At 41.3% G+C, this 18,520-nt stretch overlaps 1 protein-coding gene across 2 annotated transcripts; it reads left to right on the top strand.

Annotated features, from left to right (window-relative positions):
- The first annotated feature begins 1,326 nt into the window (after positions 1 to 1,326).
- HACD4 (3-hydroxyacyl-CoA dehydratase 4) lies at positions 1,327 to 17,671 on the top strand. Of its 2 annotated transcripts, none has more exons than XM_031054350.2 (7): positions 1,327 to 1,363; positions 4,241 to 4,344; positions 5,265 to 5,362; positions 11,078 to 11,190; positions 13,613 to 13,719; positions 14,462 to 14,593; positions 15,211 to 17,671. In XM_031054350.2, the coding sequence occupies exons 2-7, from the start codon at positions 4,248 to 4,250 to the stop codon at positions 15,291 to 15,293; spliced, it is 630 nt and encodes a 209-aa protein (XP_030910210.1). In that variant the 5' UTR covers positions 1,327 to 1,363; positions 4,241 to 4,247; the 3' UTR covers positions 15,294 to 17,671. The 2 variants fall into 2 exon arrangements, with proteins under 2 accessions (XP_030910210.1, XP_005155028.1); XM_005154971.3 differs by having other exon boundaries at positions 5,235 to 5,362.
- The last annotated feature ends 849 nt before the right edge of the window (positions 17,672 to 18,520 follow it).

Genomic DNA, 18,520 nt, shown 5'->3' with positions numbered 1-18,520 from the left:
TCCATGAGAGCTGTAACTTGGCAGCTGCCCACAAGAGGGATTTTGCACCTCACAGAGCTAGGTGAGCTTTTGTTGCTTTTATGTATTTGCCTGATGTTTGTAAAAAGCTGTTCTTCCTATTGCTGGATCTTGTTACAGTTGTGAGCTCAACTCCTGCCATTATTAGTCACACCGGTTGTCCTCCCAGAAGCATGCAGTGTGAGAGCTATTTTGCAAGAGCTATGGGCTGAGCCTGTCAATAGCTATTTGTTTAATTGCTTAACTCTTTATTTAACACTGATTTATTATTTCCTCTTGAGAAGGAAATAGTCTTTAGCCTAGAAAATTATGATGTTTCTTGAGCAGTAAAAGTGAGATGCTGCACCAGCAGGAAAGCCAGGCATAAATGTGAAGGTCCCAGCTGTGAGGTATAACCAGGAAAAACAAGGCGTCCCACAGTGTGCTTGCCAGGAAACCATCCACCTGTAAGGGAGGCATGTCTCACTTTTCCAGGACACCACTAGGATTGCAGATGGTCTTGCCAAGAGCTCAACACCACTCACAGTAGGGACGAGACCCAGTAAGACACTTTTTGCCCTTCCCCCAACCCCCCCCTACTTTTTGTACTCACATAACAGCCTGTGCTCATTATGACCTTCACTCATAACATCAGATTTTAAATATCACTGTAGGATGGGATGTGCTTTCAGCATGAGTGACAGCAGGAAAACTAACTTCGTGGTACAAGGGAGTCTGTAAACACGTTATAACGTTCATCTGATTTATGTTGAGATGTCTCGGACAAGTAAGGACAGATGTAAACTGCAATACATTTTCTCTGCCAGTAGTGCCCATATTTCACAGGGGCATGAATAAATAGGCATTTCTAGATGAGAAGTGGAAAATTCTCTACCTATCTGAAGTAGTTTAGAGTACTCCTTCAATGCTATGCTCCCAGCCTTCCTTATCATTTGTGTTGTTAGCATTGTTATAGTGCTGAAGATTAAAACAGAGGAGAAAAAAAAATTAATTTTACATTTCTTCTCTCCAGTAATCCTTCAAAATAGTGCTCTGGGTTCAGAGACAAAGTTAGTGGGATTTACAGACCAGCTTACTGGTGCAAGAAACCAGTTTAGGTTAGGTTAGCTCAGGCTAGGCTAGGCTGGATGAGCAGCAGGACAAATGGGGTGGAGATATTCGGGGTCAGAAACTCATTTCTTGGGAAGTGCAGTGTTGTTTCTGCTTAATGCTGCATACGGTGACGTCGTGGGGTGGGGGAAGAGGAAAGAGGAGGGGTGATCTAACAAACAGCTGCTGCAGCTGTAGAGAGGAAAAAGGAGGAAGACCACGAGCAGCAGCAGCAGCAGTGCGACCCCCGCAGCAGGTAATGCCTCTGCAGAGCATGCGACCCACCCCGCTCGATGCAAAAAGGAAGGGGACAGAGAAGTGGGGCGGGATGTGCCTGTGTGAGAAATGTACGTTTTGTGCTGCTGCTCTGTAGTGTTTTGCTTCCCGAGCTCTAGTGCTTATAGTTATCATCGGGGGGGGGGGGGGGGGGGGGGGGGAGGAGGAGGTCAAAGTTCAAACCAGTGTGACTGAAAAGGAAACTATGTCAGTGGAAGGGCTTTTCTAGCAGACCTTTCCTGAAGGAGAAAAACCAGAAAGGAGCACTGCTCTCTGGTTTCAGTGCCAGCGTTGCTTCCTCATGTGTGGCCAGCCACTGTGGGTGCATGGGGAGGCAGCAACAGCTCTGAAGGCAGGGAAGTGCTTGGTTTATGCAGGCATGGCTGTGACCCCCTGTGAGAGGGATCCAAGTGTGGCCTTCACCCTGGCACCTTGCAGGAGACAGCTAGCCAGGGCAAGGGCTGTCCTGACCTGTCACATTAGCTTGTGGTCCTGACCCCCTTGAGACACTGCAGGCACTTTACCCCTGTGCTTACCTCAGGTGATAGCAACCACCTGAGCACCTTCATGCTAAAAGTAATAAAATGCAACAATTACATTTATGCGATTTTTCTGCCTGTGGCAATATGTCAGGCTGGCAGCTCTGGGGCTGGGGTCAGTCCTCCAAGTGACACTGGCATGCTACCCACAAGCACATCTCTATACTTCACTAGGAATATGGGGCCCTTCATAAATGCCAACAGAGTGCATGCATTTCAGTAGTCCCCAGTACATTTTAAAGAAGATGAGCTCTAACATGCAACAGCTGCCATATTTTCCCAAATCATTAAGACAAAGCTGCATTTCCAAATGTCTTCTTGCTTACGCCCTGTTTAGCTGAGATTAAGCAGCTTAAGAATTGTAAAGACAACAATTTTCTGGCTAGCCAGTGGAGGAAGAGTCAAGAAAACAAGCCCAAAGACAAGAAAACAAACCACTGAAAGACAAGTTCTGAGGGTGAGAGACTGATGTAGCAAACTAAATTTCAGAAGAAAAGAGAAACTATATGCTCAGCTTGCATCCTGTGTGAAGCCCACATGGCAGTATCAGTCCAAAGAGAATGGTGAAGGTGCTGACTGGAAAGCCTCAAGATTTTCATAACTGTTCCTGTAACTTTTATACCCATTACAATAATTCCTACCCATCTAGCAATAAGGCTGTTTCTTAAATCAGAACAATGTATGTTCTTATTTTTTGCCTTTTTGTAATGTACAGTGTCCCGTGTTTTTCTTACCACAAGAGAGAGCAAAGTGTCATTAAGTAATAAAGCAGATGGGATCTGGGTTCAATATTTATAGAGCTCACTGGAATTTAGTACAATTCAGTTGTATCATACTTTTCCCAAAAGGAGTATTTATGGAATACATTAATTTGTTTGGGTTCTCATATGTCTTATTTTCATAATATCAAAGGCTACTGCTTTCTCTTGGAAGGTAATTTATGTGAACAAATCTTTCTGTGCTTATGGGAGTATTGATGTGAATAGTGGCCATCCTGCAAGACAGGAAGAGAGGAAGAAAGGCATTTTCTGTGACCTCCCTAGGATAAACTTAGATTAAAAATTTAGAAGACCAGTTTAATTTAAATCAGTTTATAGAGGTATGTATTGTTATTTATGGTTGTGGTCCAATAGTGGGACTGAAGTGTATGCATTTATCATATTTAGATGCTTCTAAACACTGTGTTTGTTAGTGCATAGGTACAAATGAGACAAAATTTGATGGCAGAGATTTGATGGCACATACCATATGAATGCATTGGATCAAAGGGCAATTTAAAGAGCTCTTATTACTTACTGGATCAGGAAGTTAATTGCTTAAACACTGGAGATAAATTCTAGTACAAAATTCACACATTCACTTCCCAAAAATGTAGGCAGTTCTTTTCATAACTGGAGGACAGGCAAGGCTCTCCCTCTGGAATAAATCAGAAGACTGGACATTTATGAAAAATGGCAATAAAGCATCTCAGGAGCCTATGAAGTTTTGCCAAAGGTCAGATAACCTATGGAAATTAGGTTAGAAGGGCTGCAATGGTTAGTCTTCTCAAACAGGAGAAGATTCACTTTATTAAATGCAACTTAAAACAGAAGCTGTGCAGAAAGACAAAGACCCTAATTTCATGTTTATGTGGAAAACCTGTAGAGCCATTTAGTTAAAAAGGGAAAAGGCAGATATCCTCCAGAATGCATCGAATAAAAGCAGACTGAACTGTGTCTTTATTTTCAATTTCTTCACCTACATTTTTATAAATACAACCGCTGTCTGCTAGAGACATGGCAAATTATTTGCATTGTACTTTAAGCTGTCTTGAGTGCATGCTAGAAGCATGCCTTCTGGGAACGACAGGATTTACATCATGCAGATGGAGAAATCCCAGGGCTGGTGCCTGTGGGAGTCCAAGGCCCTCAGCAGGGCTTCTATGGGTGCAGCCACAAGCAGTCCTTTGAGTCTGGTCACACTGTCAAGATAAAGCCAAGCCAAGGGGCTCAGGCTTGAATCCAGCACCCAATGGAGTGTCTTTGTTCACTCAACTTGTTCCTCTGGAGGCACAGATCACCCTGATCACTGGAGGAAACTCAAGAGTATTTTTCTGGGCATCTCCTAGGTATAACAACAAAGGGAGCCTTTGATCCACTTGGGAGAATTCTGTTTTGTGGCCATGGCCAGACACAGTCAGTTTTCACTGATCTGTTTATATTTCAGCTGTTTTCCTTTTATTTACTCACATGTCCAAAGAGGGTGCAATTTCTACAGGTCAGAAAGTTTGAACACTGTAGTAAGTCATACAGTTTGCTGTACCATTTTCACCTCCACAGGTTTACCATGAACACCTACCTCTTCATGTATGACTTGATGCAATTCTGTGGACATTCCTGGATATTTACAAATATGATCATCAGGTTCATGTCATTTGGAAAAGGTAAGATTCCTTCTTTGTTTTCCTTAAACATTTCAGAAGGCAGTAACACACAGTGACAACAAATTAGAGATAAACTTAGGATTCTGGATAGGTGTATATCCAATACTGGGGCTAAAATTTCAATTAGAAAAACATTGTTTCTTCCATAAAAACCATGAAGAAATTTCTTATACCTACATTCTGCTTGTATGACATCAGGAATGAAGTTCTTGTTTTCCTAATTAGCTTTAATATTCAGCAGCATCCTAGTAACATTTGACTTAGACATAGACTTAAATGTGAGTAGGTTCAGTCATAAGGGTGAATATTAATCTTACTGAAGCCACTAGGAGAGAATATCTTTGTAGATACTGCACATCACTATCTCCAAAAACATTATACGTAACTCTTTTTCTGTTGCATGGGGTTAAGGCACAAAACCAGGAACCTAGAGACTAGAAATTTAAAATTATTTATAATCATGGACAGTAGGCACATAAGATACCTACTTTGTGGTCTGCCTCTTTTTAGAAGTGCTATGTGTACAGATATAGGCAGGAATTCAACATTTCCTCATTGCTTAAGCATTCCTCATACATTTTCTCAACACTTCCTCATATTTAGAAATATCCTAAACTGATATCCCTAAACCAACACATCCTGCACAGTGTTTGCCAATGTAACAAGTGTAGGGGCTCCTCTTCTCAGCTTCCTGCCTCTGTATCAGAGTCATACACACAGAGTGGGTTGCCTCCTCCCCTCTATGAAGCTTTGTGTCTGTTACCCAAATGTTTGGTACTGTGTGAGCTTTATTTCTTGTCATTTCCGGTGGTGATAGGGCAGAAGCAAACCCTAGTTGGTTCAGACTTTTACTATTTAACCACCCTCTAATTTTCCTCTTCACTTTGTAGATTCACTGGCAGACACCTTTTACTCCATAGGACTTGTGATGCGCCTTTGCCAGTTGTTATCTGTACTGGAGATCCTACACATTCTCATTGGCATTGATAAAAGCCGTCTCTTCCCCAGGGTTTTGCAGGTATGTTGGTTTCTCAAGACCCTCCTTCCACAGCCTACACACTTCAGACATGGCGGCCCCTGGGGACATGCCCTTACTACTCTGAGGGGTCCACCTGCACCTTTCCTTAAGGGCCTCAGTCTGCTGATGATTTCTTAACTGCAGGAAATGAGCCCTCAGAAGTGGGTTGGGAAAGAACTGCTTTCAAATGAAACAGAGCAGTGAGTGACCCACACCCAGCGCACAACAGCAGGGACCTGAGGAGAGGCCACTCGCAGAAAAGGGGCAGACCTCATTTCTGTTACAGGTGGCTGAGGATACTACCTCCCCAGGCAGCCTATTTACAGCCAGAAGTCAACATTTCAGAGCCGAAGTTTCAATAGCTAATTCTTTTCCATGCCATTTACTCTCTGACAAGTGTGTATTTATTTTGAAGACAAGCACAATACAAGATTTTGTGGGGTAGCAAAGGGATAGCACTTGAGAAAACAACCAGCACAGCAAGCTTCCTGAAACAGGGTTTGCTGGCAGTCATGGAGTGTGAAAGGAAAGTAATTGATAGAGAAATTAAAGGACTGAATAAGAACTAATGCTAGAAAGGGAAAGAGGAGAATTGTCATATTCTTGCTGTAAGGGTCTCTACCCTCTCAAATCCAGATATGGGCAAATTGTGGTAACATACAGAGGTCCCAATGTGGTTAAGGTTTTAAGGGCATATGTTCAGCTGTAGGCAGAAAACCAGCCAAAAAATCAGAAAACAATATGATCCTCAGATATTTTCCTTACCATATTTTGTTTTCTGTTGGGACTTTATCTCAGGTTTTGGTAATTTTTAATGCATTGGAAAAGGTAAAAATGTCAACTTGAGTTTACCTTCAAACCTTTCCAGTCCTTAGGATTTGAATAATGGTGCAACTGGTATTGCTCTCAGCAGTCAGAAGGTAGAAGACTAAGAGTAGTTAGTTATGTTTTTAGTTTTCTGGATAGCCCATTTTTGTCAAATGACATATTGGATGGGTGAAGATGTTCCTCTTTCTAAATCTCCATTAGAAACTGACTAATAAAGATCTCTGATCTTTATGCTGCTCATTAAGTATGGCAGCAAATTCGTCAAAATGCAATCAACTATTTTTCCCTGCCTAAATCTACATGCTTTTACACTAATTGGTGGGGGCAGGGGGAGGGTATCCTACTGAAAGTTCCTTGTAACAAATCTCACATCATCTCTTGCAGAGAAGAGCAGCCTCCTAATGCCAATAGATAATCACTAAAGCAAGGCTTGTCCTGGCAGAGGTTACACATTCCTCAACTCTTGCATAGTCCATTCATTTCCTACACAGCCCAACAGGAGCAGAGATCAGGGAAGCTTGCACAAAACCTGCTCTGTGTTGCCACAAAAGACACTAGATCTGAAATGGATGTTTCTGAACAAGAAAACTGTGACCTTTCTTGGCCAGTGCAGTTACTGCAGTGCTCTCCAGGGCACCGTGAAGATGGGTCAAGGAGCTATATGGCCCAGTGACTCCAAACATTTGTCTCACAACAATGATAGATTTGGATCCTTACATGGTTCTTTTTCCCAAGTGTTCTCTCACTGCAGACAACTCTCTTACATTCATGCTAGCAGTAGTTTTGTGCTGCCCAAGCTAGGTACAAGCTCTTTGGTGTAGACTCTGTTTTCACTTGGGCCCTGCTTTCACTGTGGGAGTACAGGTTAAGTAGTTGTGTGTCAGCAGTACTTCTATGTGACTTGCCACGCTTTCCTCCCTGCCTCTTAGGGAAAAAGAAAATACATTTTTCACAATGAACTGGGGAAGGACAGTCAGAGATGCTTACTTTACTGTAGCCTATGGGCTACTGCATGTAGTCAGGGTGCTGGTAAAGCTGCAAGAATTTGATAGTGACTATCCTCTTCTGTGTTCCCACCACCTGTTCTGACTCTTAGCTTAAAACATATCCCTAGATGCATCCTTCAGGCCATGCACACACATGCATATCCACAATGAAGTTCATCTCAGGAACTCTAGGGTGAGAGAACAGCTCTGGCAGTGTCAAGGAAGCACATGGATGGAGATAAGGCCACCTTGAATAAAACAGACTGTGAAAGCACCCCTGTGGTGGCTGGCTGTTTTGTGGGCATTACAGCAGAGACAAGATTTAAGTATTCTGAATGAAGGACTTCTGCCTAATAATCTATTTATCATGATTTAGCAGCATTTACAGGAAACACTGCGAGATACGTGTTACAGACAGTGGAAAAGTAAACTCTAGAGACGTTCTCTGGAAAAACCCATTCAGTATGGCCTCATTGAAGGACAAAGCCTCAGGCCACCATGTGTCTCAGGAGGGTTAGGCAGGCCAAGGAAAAGTTACACCAAGAAAAAAAGATGAGTCCTGTGTGATGGTGCTCTGGAGGAAGGGAAGGCAAGGGAGGGTCACAAAGCTGGTGCAAAGGGATGCCTGGGCATTTCCAGCTTGAATGAGAGGAGTATGGGAGAATGTGTCACATGTCGGCACTTTTCTTACTTTTTTTAAACATTCACTGAATCAAAGAGTTGTGTAGGGGTTTCAGGCACCAGGTTCGATACTGCACTGTCATGCTTATTAAAAAACCAAAGTGAATGTGCTGCCTGCTTCTGCCCTAACTTCAGTTAGGCTGATTTGTTCTGTTTCACTTGCTTGAAATGCCAAGGCTGCCGTGCAAAAATTTGTACCACTTTAGAGAACTGTCTGTATCCTTTGAGAAACCAGTGCTGGGAGAGGAAGGAAATTCCAGTTTGACTTTAACAGAAGAACAAGAAGGAATGAAAAATGAAACCAGTGTATTTACACTTTGTGAGGTGTCAGCACATACTTCCTTTTTATGAACATGAAAACACAGGACTTCTAGTTTTGTGGGGTTTTTCCTTTTTGTTTTTTTTTAAGCAAGAGAGTATCAGCAGAGAATGCCGTATTTTCATTCACGCAAGAACAGATGAATAGAAGAAATGAGCTGTGGCTGATTTTATGCTTTTTTTTCGTATATATGCTTTTCTTATATCTATGTATGTGTGTATGCACACATGTATACATATGCATACACATACAAACGTGTGTGTATTGATGTGTACATGACTCCATGTGTATATATATACAGATACATGTATATATATGTATGTGTGCAATATCAACAGCCATTTACTGGAATTTCCCCTTCTTCAAGTAGCACCCTGCCTTGTCACTTGCTGAAAAGGTCCCCAGCCTCTGTCTAACCCCTGCATCAACCTTGGATTTGTGTGGGTTACCTGAAGATGTGAGTGCTATGAGCACAATGTCTTGAAGGGGAATAAAGGCATGCAAGCAAGCAGGCAACAAAAGAGGTAGGATGCTACTCTCTGTCCTCCTGAGGACATCACAATTGGCCTGAGGAGCCAGTCTGTGTCCTGCCCTGCAGGTGTGCCCCAGAACAAGACCACAGGCAGTTTTCAGGTCTGGTTCCCTACACTTGCAGGTGCTTAACCTACTTTACACAATCAGTAATCAGACTGCCATCATCTGCAACTAGTGGGGCTGAGTGCTCCACTTCCCAAACATGAATCCGTTGATGGAGAAAATCTGCTGAACCCCAGCTAGGTGATACTCACTGCCCCTTGTGCATCTGTTTATGCCCTGGGAGGAGGAAGAAATCCACAGCCACTCCACAAGGCTGTGTTGTGGGTCTCCATAGTCACTCTGTGGCTCATTCTTTTGAAATGTGGGACAGTAGCTACTGATCTACTGCTTATCCTTTTATTTCACTGAAATGGGATCAGCTCTTGATCACGTGGCCCGTGCTGCTTTCTAGCACTTTTCCACCCAGCCACTTCTTGAAGAGCAAGTGACTGTTTGGAAAATCTGCCTGCCAACTCTCACATCTGAAAACAGCTTTTCATTACCATGGTGAAGCTTTGGTCTCTAAGTGAGACAACTCCCTGAAATATCTCTTAATAACTATATTGCAGAATTCTCCCTCCACATCCCAGTCTGATTTCAGGGTTGATAACAAGATGCCCATGACCACCAACACTGCACTCCTTTAACACCCTTCATCAAAATGATTTTAATTCAGGTTCTATTTTCTATATTGTCTCCGCACAATCCCACTCAATGCTCGTACTGTTTTTCCCTTTGTTTTGATTTCCCTCTTGTGATGATTGTCCCACCATACTTCTTCTAAGTCGCTTGTATCTGGTTTCAGATCCTGCATCAACACAGTTCTCCCAGTTTCTTTCCAAGTTCCTTGGCATCAGTGTACAAACACAGGACTTAGTACCTCTCACTCTCCATTTCCTGGCCTGTCTACACAGAAGCCTCTCAACATCTGACCTTCTTAGAAATCAGTTCCTCAGTTAGGGACCAATGGGATCAGCAGCACAAGATGACAGAGCAGGGTGAGAGGCAGCAAAACATTCTTATCTGTTGTGGCCTCTCAGTGCCTTTCAGGATGAGGAACCAGATCCCCAGGGATGGAAAATTGCTGTCACGTAATTTTTCTGAATAGTGAAGTGATGATTGCTTGATCTGACAAATGTGGTCTGGAAAAAAAAAAAAGTAATAAATCTCTAGCCACAATGTTCCATGCAGGAACTGGTAAAAATTATGTGGTAAGACTGTTTAAGGTAGGACTAAGGGGAAGGGGGAAACCAGTGAAGGAGAATGGCTGAGCTCATAAAAACCACTTTGGCAATCTGTTTTCATTTCACAACCTTTCACTGACTTGACATCTTAACCCATAAAATCATTAAACTTAAGGTACCTTATGGAAGAGTTGTACAAAAACCCAAACAAACCAAAACAATGAAGCTATACTGATTCATACCAACTGAATAGATGCATGTTTTCTTTTCCATTACTTTCAAACAGAGTGTAAATTAGAGTGAACTGGTACTCTTATGGGAGAGTTTCACAAGCAACTGTGGGCAGTGCTGAACACTGCAGATATATTTATTTTACAGGGCAGGGCATGGAAAACTTGTCCAAGAAGGACAAACTTGTTTTTAATTTCTTGAGCTCTAATATTGCCAAAGTATTTTTGTTTTTAAGCTGAAGATACCATGTGTTTAATCCACTTTTATATCTTCTGATTTGTAAATTGTGGGTCAGGTTAAGTTCAACCACTAGAAAAATGTTGTGACTAATATTATGGCAATAATTCACATAGACTATAAACTTAAACCCACTTCTCCTGGCCAGGAACATGAAGGAAAGAAAAATAAAGAATTCCTCCTCCTTTCTGCAAATCTTACATGAGACACATTGGGTTGCAGATCTTGAAGCTGTGGCAAGCAGAGATGGGACTGTGAGATTAGCATTGTCTGGCATTCTATGCACCCAAGGGCCCTCTGTATCCCACACCCTCCCATGCAGCCTACAAAAAACTTACTTCCATGTGGGAGTAAGTTTCTTTGCTTGTAGGCTGCAGTCCTTGCTCCCATAACCTTTGCCAGCTGATCCACAGGTTTCCTGGGCTACAAACCTAAGTCATCCCTACTGGCAAGCAAACCTCCACCCTTACCATAGCAGACTTATGATGCTGCAGCCAACAGTTTCCAGTTGCCTGAGCTGCAGGCCAACAGGGTCTGGAACAAAAGCAGGCCAAGAAGCAAAGTGATCCCTGAAGCATTTGTGCAAAGAAAACTGGATTCAACCTGTGCCCTGCTATTCAATGAGAGCTACAAAAGGTGCTGCCGGAATTCACAATTCTTTTTTTCTTTTCAGATCACAGAGAGAATAATTGTTTTATTTGTTGTGATCAACAGTCAGGAAGAAGTTCAAGGGAAGTACATCGTGTGTGTTTTATTTTTTATTTGGAATGTATTAGATGTGGTCAGGTAAGAAGTAAACGGCAAAGCCATGAGGGAAAAATGGGTCATTCTTGTGAGCAGAACCTCACCTCCACTGTGCTGCAGGCTCAGTTCATTATTTCCAAACTGGTAGAAAGGCATATTATCTATTTTACATAAAGGCTTTTTACTGATTTTTACAAAAATCCACATAGCTGAGAGGCAGAGCGACTTACAGATGTCTCACTTACAGGCGTCCATTGCATTAACATGTGTAGCTCAAAGGCTTTGATCTTTTTAACAGAAATTTAGAAGGAAGTAACAACTGCTTCCCAGGGAACAGCAATTTCCAAAATAATTTACAAATCTAACACATTTATTATTTATTTACTTTTTAAGACCTCACTTGGATCCAAGATAGACAGCACAGGCAGCAGAACTTTTTACCAAGACTATTCTGGCTTATTTGCACTGTGCTGTACAAAAAGTCAAGAGCTCCTGCTGCAGAGACTGAGTAAATGGTGTAGTAAGGCACATACCATACCTCAGGGACACAAACATGAAGCAAAATGAACACAAATACAATTCAGGTCTTTTATCTCAAAAATATTGTATGGTGAAAATTACACATTACTGACTCTTGCATCAGCATCTGAAGTCAGTAACATTTCTCAAGTGTAATATAAGCTCTACTGCCCTCATTTTGTAAACTCACAGCAGGGAAGACATATGGAATTAAGAAACATTTTAACAATACATAGCCTTCATGGCAACCTCTCTAATTTTTTTTTATCTTCTTTTTTCTACTCAAATAGTAGTTTCTGCTGTTTCAAATACATTGCTTTGAGGAGTGAGGGGGGACTATGGATTCAGGCAGCTTGGGAAGCCTGATATAAAAGAGATCTGAAAGAGGAAAATGTCAGGATTAATAAGAAAGGCTTTAAGTCAACTTCAAAGTAGAGGTACTATGTGTGTTAAGAAACCACTACATGTATTAATTATTTGGATTATTTCTCCATTCTATTTCTTTTTTGAGTTTGTAAAGCTGAAAGAGTAGAACTTAACTGAAAGCTTTCCGTGTAGCTAGAGAGAGGCCAAAAGCATAAACAAGATTGCCTGTAAAAGTCCTGTCAGAATAGTCCTATTGCATCCAATGCACCACTATTTTCTATCTTTGTTAAAGTACACAGTCCGGAATCATAGCAAGAACACCAGCCATTTAATAAGAAGATACTGTGGTCTGCAGCAGCAAAGCCCCAATCCAGATACATGGTATCTTACCTTATTTATTTTACAATATCTGTGCCATGTCCTAGCATCAATAAGGGGTGGTCATGTCCTAAAACTTACAGGAATTCATCCCAAACCTTAGGCAACCCCTTGAAGTATTACAAGCTCCTCCACATAATACCTTGTGCATTATGGCTAATGACATAGTGAGAGCAAATTCTGCAAGGTTTTCTATATATGATCTTTCCTGCTTATACCATAAGCAGCCGAAGAATGTGTATCGAGAGGAAGTAGTTGTATCCCTTTTGCACTGTGTTGAGATTATGCCTCAAAAGTAACAATATACAAATTGAGGCACTCCTGAGGTTGCAGAAGACAAACTAGAGGTGGTACATTTATAGCCCATCAAACTCCTCTCAGTCCAGGTATGATGCAGAATTATACAAATGAATTAATAAGAAGGGAATACAGGAAGTTTTGTTTAATGCTGGTTCCATCTGCTAGAAACACTCCTAGCTAATAGTGGCTTAAAAATTCTTATTTCCACCTCTCTAGCACGACCACAGGCCAAAAGCATTTTAGCTGACCAAAAATGTGATCAGACCTCCATTGCTCCAGTGTTCGGAAAGCTACTGCACCAGTGTTAGATCAAATGACCTAGCATTAGCTCACCTTGTAGAGTGAAGTCCTAGGCATTCTGGCCCCCAGTGAACAGTAACAGCAGAGTAAAACACTGCAATACACTGGAGTGCAGTTGCTTTCTTTTGAACCCTTCTGAGGTCCAAGGGAGGGGCAGCCATACCACAGAACATTAAGTACCTATGATTACTGTTTAGCCTTCTCCAGCAGTGCTTTCAGTAGTTCAGCAGTCATAAATCAGCATATTCTTAGTCCCAAGCAACAGTTGTATTCCGCATGCCCCTCTCTGGTGTAATATTCCTATCGGAAATCCATTTTTCTGATGGACGAATATAAAATGACACTGGTTTCTGATAGAACCTTCCAGCTAGCAGGCTGTTTTTCTGTCTACCTGCTAGCACCATAGACAAACACTTCTGAAACAATGAACGATCTACTTCCAGCCATCAGTTAGAGCCTGAACAGAACTTGCAGTATTGCTCTGAAATGCTCTCATATCAGCAGCTCCAAGCTCTCCTGCAATTGCCCTGGATTGTTCAATACTATATTTTAAAGAGATAATCATTCCCTCTAAACTCATCTGCTGTTCCTCTTGCATCAGGTACATTTATAACATGCTAGCAAGGATGGGAATATATTACCTACCACTGACATGGCTCAACTTCTCACTGTGCATCCCGCTCTATCCTCTTTCAGTTCTGGCTAAAGGTAAGGAGATCTGAAAGGTACCAACAGTTTGCTTCCTTAATTTTCTTCAGTGAAATATGATCAGTTCAGTTGTTATTTGTGCTTAAGATACTTTTTTATTTTTTATTGCCAAAGTAGACATAAATGTTTATATACTCTCAACCTGTATGTCACCTATCTTCCTCTTTTCTGTACTTTTTTCTTTAATAGGCTTACTCTGGGGCTTGTATGTCTTTGTTTTGTTTTGCTTTATAACAAAATGGGAGAACATTAGTTTTTCTGGTAGCCCCAGAAAAGAAACATGGATTCCCCTATTCCAGACTGACCATGTTAGACAGCAAGTCCCAAAGCTGCGTTTTCCCTCACTGAGTTTGACCTTACTGGCACAGGCCATACTTTATATATATGGGATGGAGAATATGCTGATTTATGACTATTGAACTACCTAAACCAGCTTATCATGCTTACAACAGCAAACGTGCCCACTGAGATCATACTGAAAGATCATATTCTGTGCAACCACAGGAGTGACAGAATTGTTATGGAATAGGAAATACTTGATGGTTTTCGTATTAAGAGCAATCAGAACCTCAGACTTACAAAACTGAACTGAGAGAGAAAACGTGCATATGCATACAAATGTCATGGTAACTTTGGCATATAATACAGCTATCTATGCCTTAAAGGTAACTGACTTTTACATGAAGCTTTCTGATGATCTTCCCTCTCCTTCTGACTAAATATTTACCGCATTATTTTACAGCATTTGCAATTTGTGTATCACTGCCTTATTTTGAATCCTTTGGCACATACTCCGTCAAGCTACTGTTTCCATTTGCCTTCTCAATCTACTTCCCCTATATTCTGAAAGCATATCTGCTAGTGCTTTTTATAGGTAAGTATCTCATCTCCATGAAAGCTGTGACTCAACACAACTTGGATGCCTGTGGCAACAAAAAAAATCAAATCAGTAAAGATTCTTTCACAAACACTAACTCTGCCACATCTCCTGCACACCACTGCAGGAAGGCTCATCACCAAGTGTTTCGATTTCTGATGTCATAAAAATACAAAACAAAAATAGAAAAGTTGCCTTTTGTTATATCAGTTTCCATTTGATCATACCTTCATTCTGTGCAACCCCTCCTCACTCATTCCTTCTAGCTAGCATAAGAAGTTATATCTAAATGAACACTTCTACAGCTTGCTTATTGAAAAGGATGAAAGAAAGAGCCACCCCAAAACCTGCATGTAAATAGACCTCTTCTCAACAAACTGCTTTTGAAAATTTCGAACTGAATTTGGCTGCATTACAGCCAAGTCTTCATTCTGTCATTGGCTTTAAGACCAACTTGAAGGATCTCGTCTTTGTGATACGGGGTTCTGTTCTTAAGTTCATTTAAGGAACTATGCAAGTTGCCAGATGAAAGCGTATACTGTTCCTCCTGCATGAATTGAAGACACTTCGGACTCTACTCTCTTGTTCTTACAATGTTTTGTGTTCTGATTCAGGTATGTGCTTTATCATCCAGAACCTCTTCTCCGAAAGGAAGGCACACCTAGGGACAGGCAACACTGAAAAGAAAAGAAGCTAAGTTGATATATTGTTTGGAAATAAGAAGTATATTCCCAGTGGGCTGCTGCATATCATAGGTTAAAAAGAAGTTAGACAAAGATTACCAACTTGTTATTGAACAAGCACAGAATTTTCAGAAAAGGCAGCTTTTTTTTTTTAATGCACCTCAGAGATGGAACACCTCAAAATAACGAGTTACTTTTTACAGTTTTGGTTTCAAATGTAGGAAATGCTTCTGAATGGATATATTAAACAAATATATTAGAGACATACTATAAACAAACATATTAGAGAACTCTGAAAAGGTCTAAAGACCATCTCCACTCACAATCACATTAACAACCCTGATTTTGGTGTTAGCTCTTGCCTTGTTAGAAACAGATATTCCCGCTGACAACACCATTTAATCTATAAAATTATTTTACATTTGGCCAACATGTATGTGCCTTATATATATAAATCCTAAATTAGCTAGAACTGGAATCTCTCAAGGAGCTGAAGCTGGAAACTTTGTAACCTATCAATTCACATGCTAAATAGTCCCAGACATTCACAAAGGATCCCTCACATTCTGGCCCAACCTTCACTTCTGCAAACAAGATTACAGAAAATCCAGCTAAACCACAAAGGCAAGTGATCAGGTATGCATGTACTATATATTCTAGGGGATATTTAAAGCTCAGAACTAAAAACTTGTAACTGTGTGTCTGGCAGACATTAGGAATCTCTCCCACATTGATTTTTTCCCATGCTGAACAGCAGACAGGTATGCAAAAGAAATGTGATGTTAGGCCAAATACATGTTATTTAAAGGGAAGTAAATGACTACCAGAAGCCAAATGCAAAATTCTAACCATTTTACTCAAGTGCATTGCTCCACATACTTCTGTAGGACTATCTGTGAGAATGCAACTAAAACACAGTCTCTTCAAAGGCTGGGGAATGAGGACTATAGACAGCAACCAAGTGGACTGGCAAAAATGGGCAAATAAGTATTTTGAGGCTAGCAGTGGCTTTTCTGATGTTTCATCCATATTGATTATCACCTGCATCAGAATTCAAGCAGGTGAGGGAGAAAAGTGACTTTTTTTTTTTGAGCATAACTGAAAACTGGGGGTGGGAGAGAAAATTGGAAGGAAAATATTTAAGGGGAAGTGAACACAATCACAATATGAAGAGAGTTTGTGTTTATGAATTTCTAAACCATACAGCCTAAGAGGGCAGATTAGGAAGAAGTGAAGCTGAACTAGTTTCTTCTGAAAGGTTACCTCTAATTTTTATTTAATTATTTAATATATGTGGCAGGCAGTGCGTTCAGACTGTCCTGACCAATGGAGTATTGGCAGAATTTATGCAACAGTAGAGGGTAAACCCTAGATTTTCATTTTTGTTCTTGGAAAGCATTACAAACAGAAGTAGGACTTTGGAACTCGTTAGAGAAACAGAAGCACTTCCACTTTGGACTTCTGTGTGACCCAAACTGATTTAAATGTGGACTGTATGAAGAAACATACAGAGCAGCTGCACTTCAAATTATATATATAACATGTTAAGGTCAAACATGGTCAATTTTCCCTTTGGAAATTTAATCTGTTTATCATCAAAGTGCCTGGAACTAACATACCTTCTTAGAGGAAACATGGCATTTGCTAGCGTATTGGGTCTATGTGGCAAGGCTTTGGCAGTGGGGAAGCTGCAGTGAAAGCCTCAGTGAGAAGCCAAGGGCTTCACCTGTGCCAGACACAGCTAGTTCCAGCTAGCTCCAAAACAGAGCAACTGGAGGGACACTGCCAAGAGAAACTGCAGAGCTGATGGCAGCTCTGTGAAAACATACATAATAAAAGGTAAAAAAATGCTATGTGCAGCTGCGAGACAGAAGAGTAAGAAAACTGTGAGACACCAAGGTCAGTGGGGAAAGAGAGGAAGTGGTGCTCCAGGCACTGCAGTAGATGCCCTTGTGGTCCGTGGAGAAGACCAAGATGGAGCAGGTGGGAACCCCATGCTGCAGCAGGTGGATGTGTCCTGAAGGAAGTTGGAGCACGGAGAGGCCAAACAGGAGCAAGTTCCTGGGAGGAACAGTTCAGAGCTGCAACCTGTGAGAAGAAATTACTTTGGGGCAGTTCATGAAGGACCACATCCCATGGGAGTGACCCCATGCTGGAGCAGGGGAGTAAAATGAAGAGGAACAAGCAGCAGAGATGAAGGTTTATGGACTGACTGTAATCCACATCCCCTACCCACCTTGCACTGCTTGGAGAGGGAAGAGGGAGAAGAGTCAGGAATGAAGGAGTAAAGTTGAGCCTAGGAAGAAGAGAGGGGTGAAGTTGTTTTCAGTTTTGTTTTTGTTTCTTAACATCCTACTCTACTTTGAATTGACAATAAATTACTCTTCCTCAACTATAGTCCAGTTTTGTGAGAGTAAATGGTAAATAATCTCCCCGTCTTTACCATGACCCATGAGGTACCTCATCCTATCTTCTCCCTGTCCTGTTGAGGCAGCAGAGAGGACCTGAATGGGCATCTGGCAGCCATCCAGGGTTAAATGTACCAGATATTTGTATTATGCCGTATTTACGCATTTATGTTAAAAAAAATCAGTATATGGTGCTCCCCTTGTGCATTGATTCTCACAGCTGGCTGAAACACTGGGAGATACTCTTTAAAATTCACTATGGGGAGGACCCCCAAACCTAAACTGCAGGCAAACAGCATGAAGTTAGGGACAGAAGATTTTCCCACCTCCTTCTGGTGCAGTGTAACTTCCGGCAGGCAATTGGGAGGTCTAGAGAATCAGCCCTCCATGTGTGACTGCAGCAGGCTACTAACTACGGAGCCTACACCTTACCTTAGTTTCTGGAAAAGTTCAGGACTGGACAGGAAAAAGTGTGCTTACGAAATTGCCTTTGGGCAAACACCTTTGGGAAGTTCAATCTTCATTAAGATTTCTGAGTCTTGAGAACCCAGATCATCTCCATTTAGATCTTCTGATATTGGAATCAAAATAAGTGTTGTTCTTACAGATCTACATAAACATAGGCAAAAGGATGCACCGCATAGGTAAGGATGAAGAAACATCACTTAAGAAAGTGATACATAATTGAAAGTGGTTAGACAATCTCTTAGGAGCATCTGACTACATTTGTCTGAAATTTAAAACCCCACTAGTTTTAGTAGAGCTTATGTGCTATGAGACTGAATTAATAAAATATGCATATGAAACACATACAGTGTGGAAAAGAATTACAT

The sequence above is a fragment of the Melopsittacus undulatus genome, chromosome Z (assembly GCF_012275295.1).
Source record: "Melopsittacus undulatus isolate bMelUnd1 chromosome Z, bMelUnd1.mat.Z, whole genome shotgun sequence".
Lineage (NCBI taxonomy): Eukaryota > Metazoa > Chordata > Aves > Psittaciformes > Psittaculidae > Melopsittacus > Melopsittacus undulatus.
This window is presented reverse-complemented; position numbering and strand designations above follow the sequence as displayed.

Coding starts and splice junctions, on each gene's coding strand:
- HACD4 (XM_005154971.3), top strand. CDS start 4,248: ATGAACACCTACCTCTTCATGTATGACTTGATGCAATTCTGTGGACAT. Junction 5,363..11,077: donor TCTTCCCCAGGGTTTTGCAG/GTATGTTGGTTT, acceptor TTTTCTTTTCAG/ATCACAGAGAGAATAATTGT. Junction 14,594..15,210: donor TCTGCTAGTGCTTTTTATAG/GTAAGTATCTCA, acceptor GTTCTGATTCAG/GTATGTGCTTTATCATCCAG.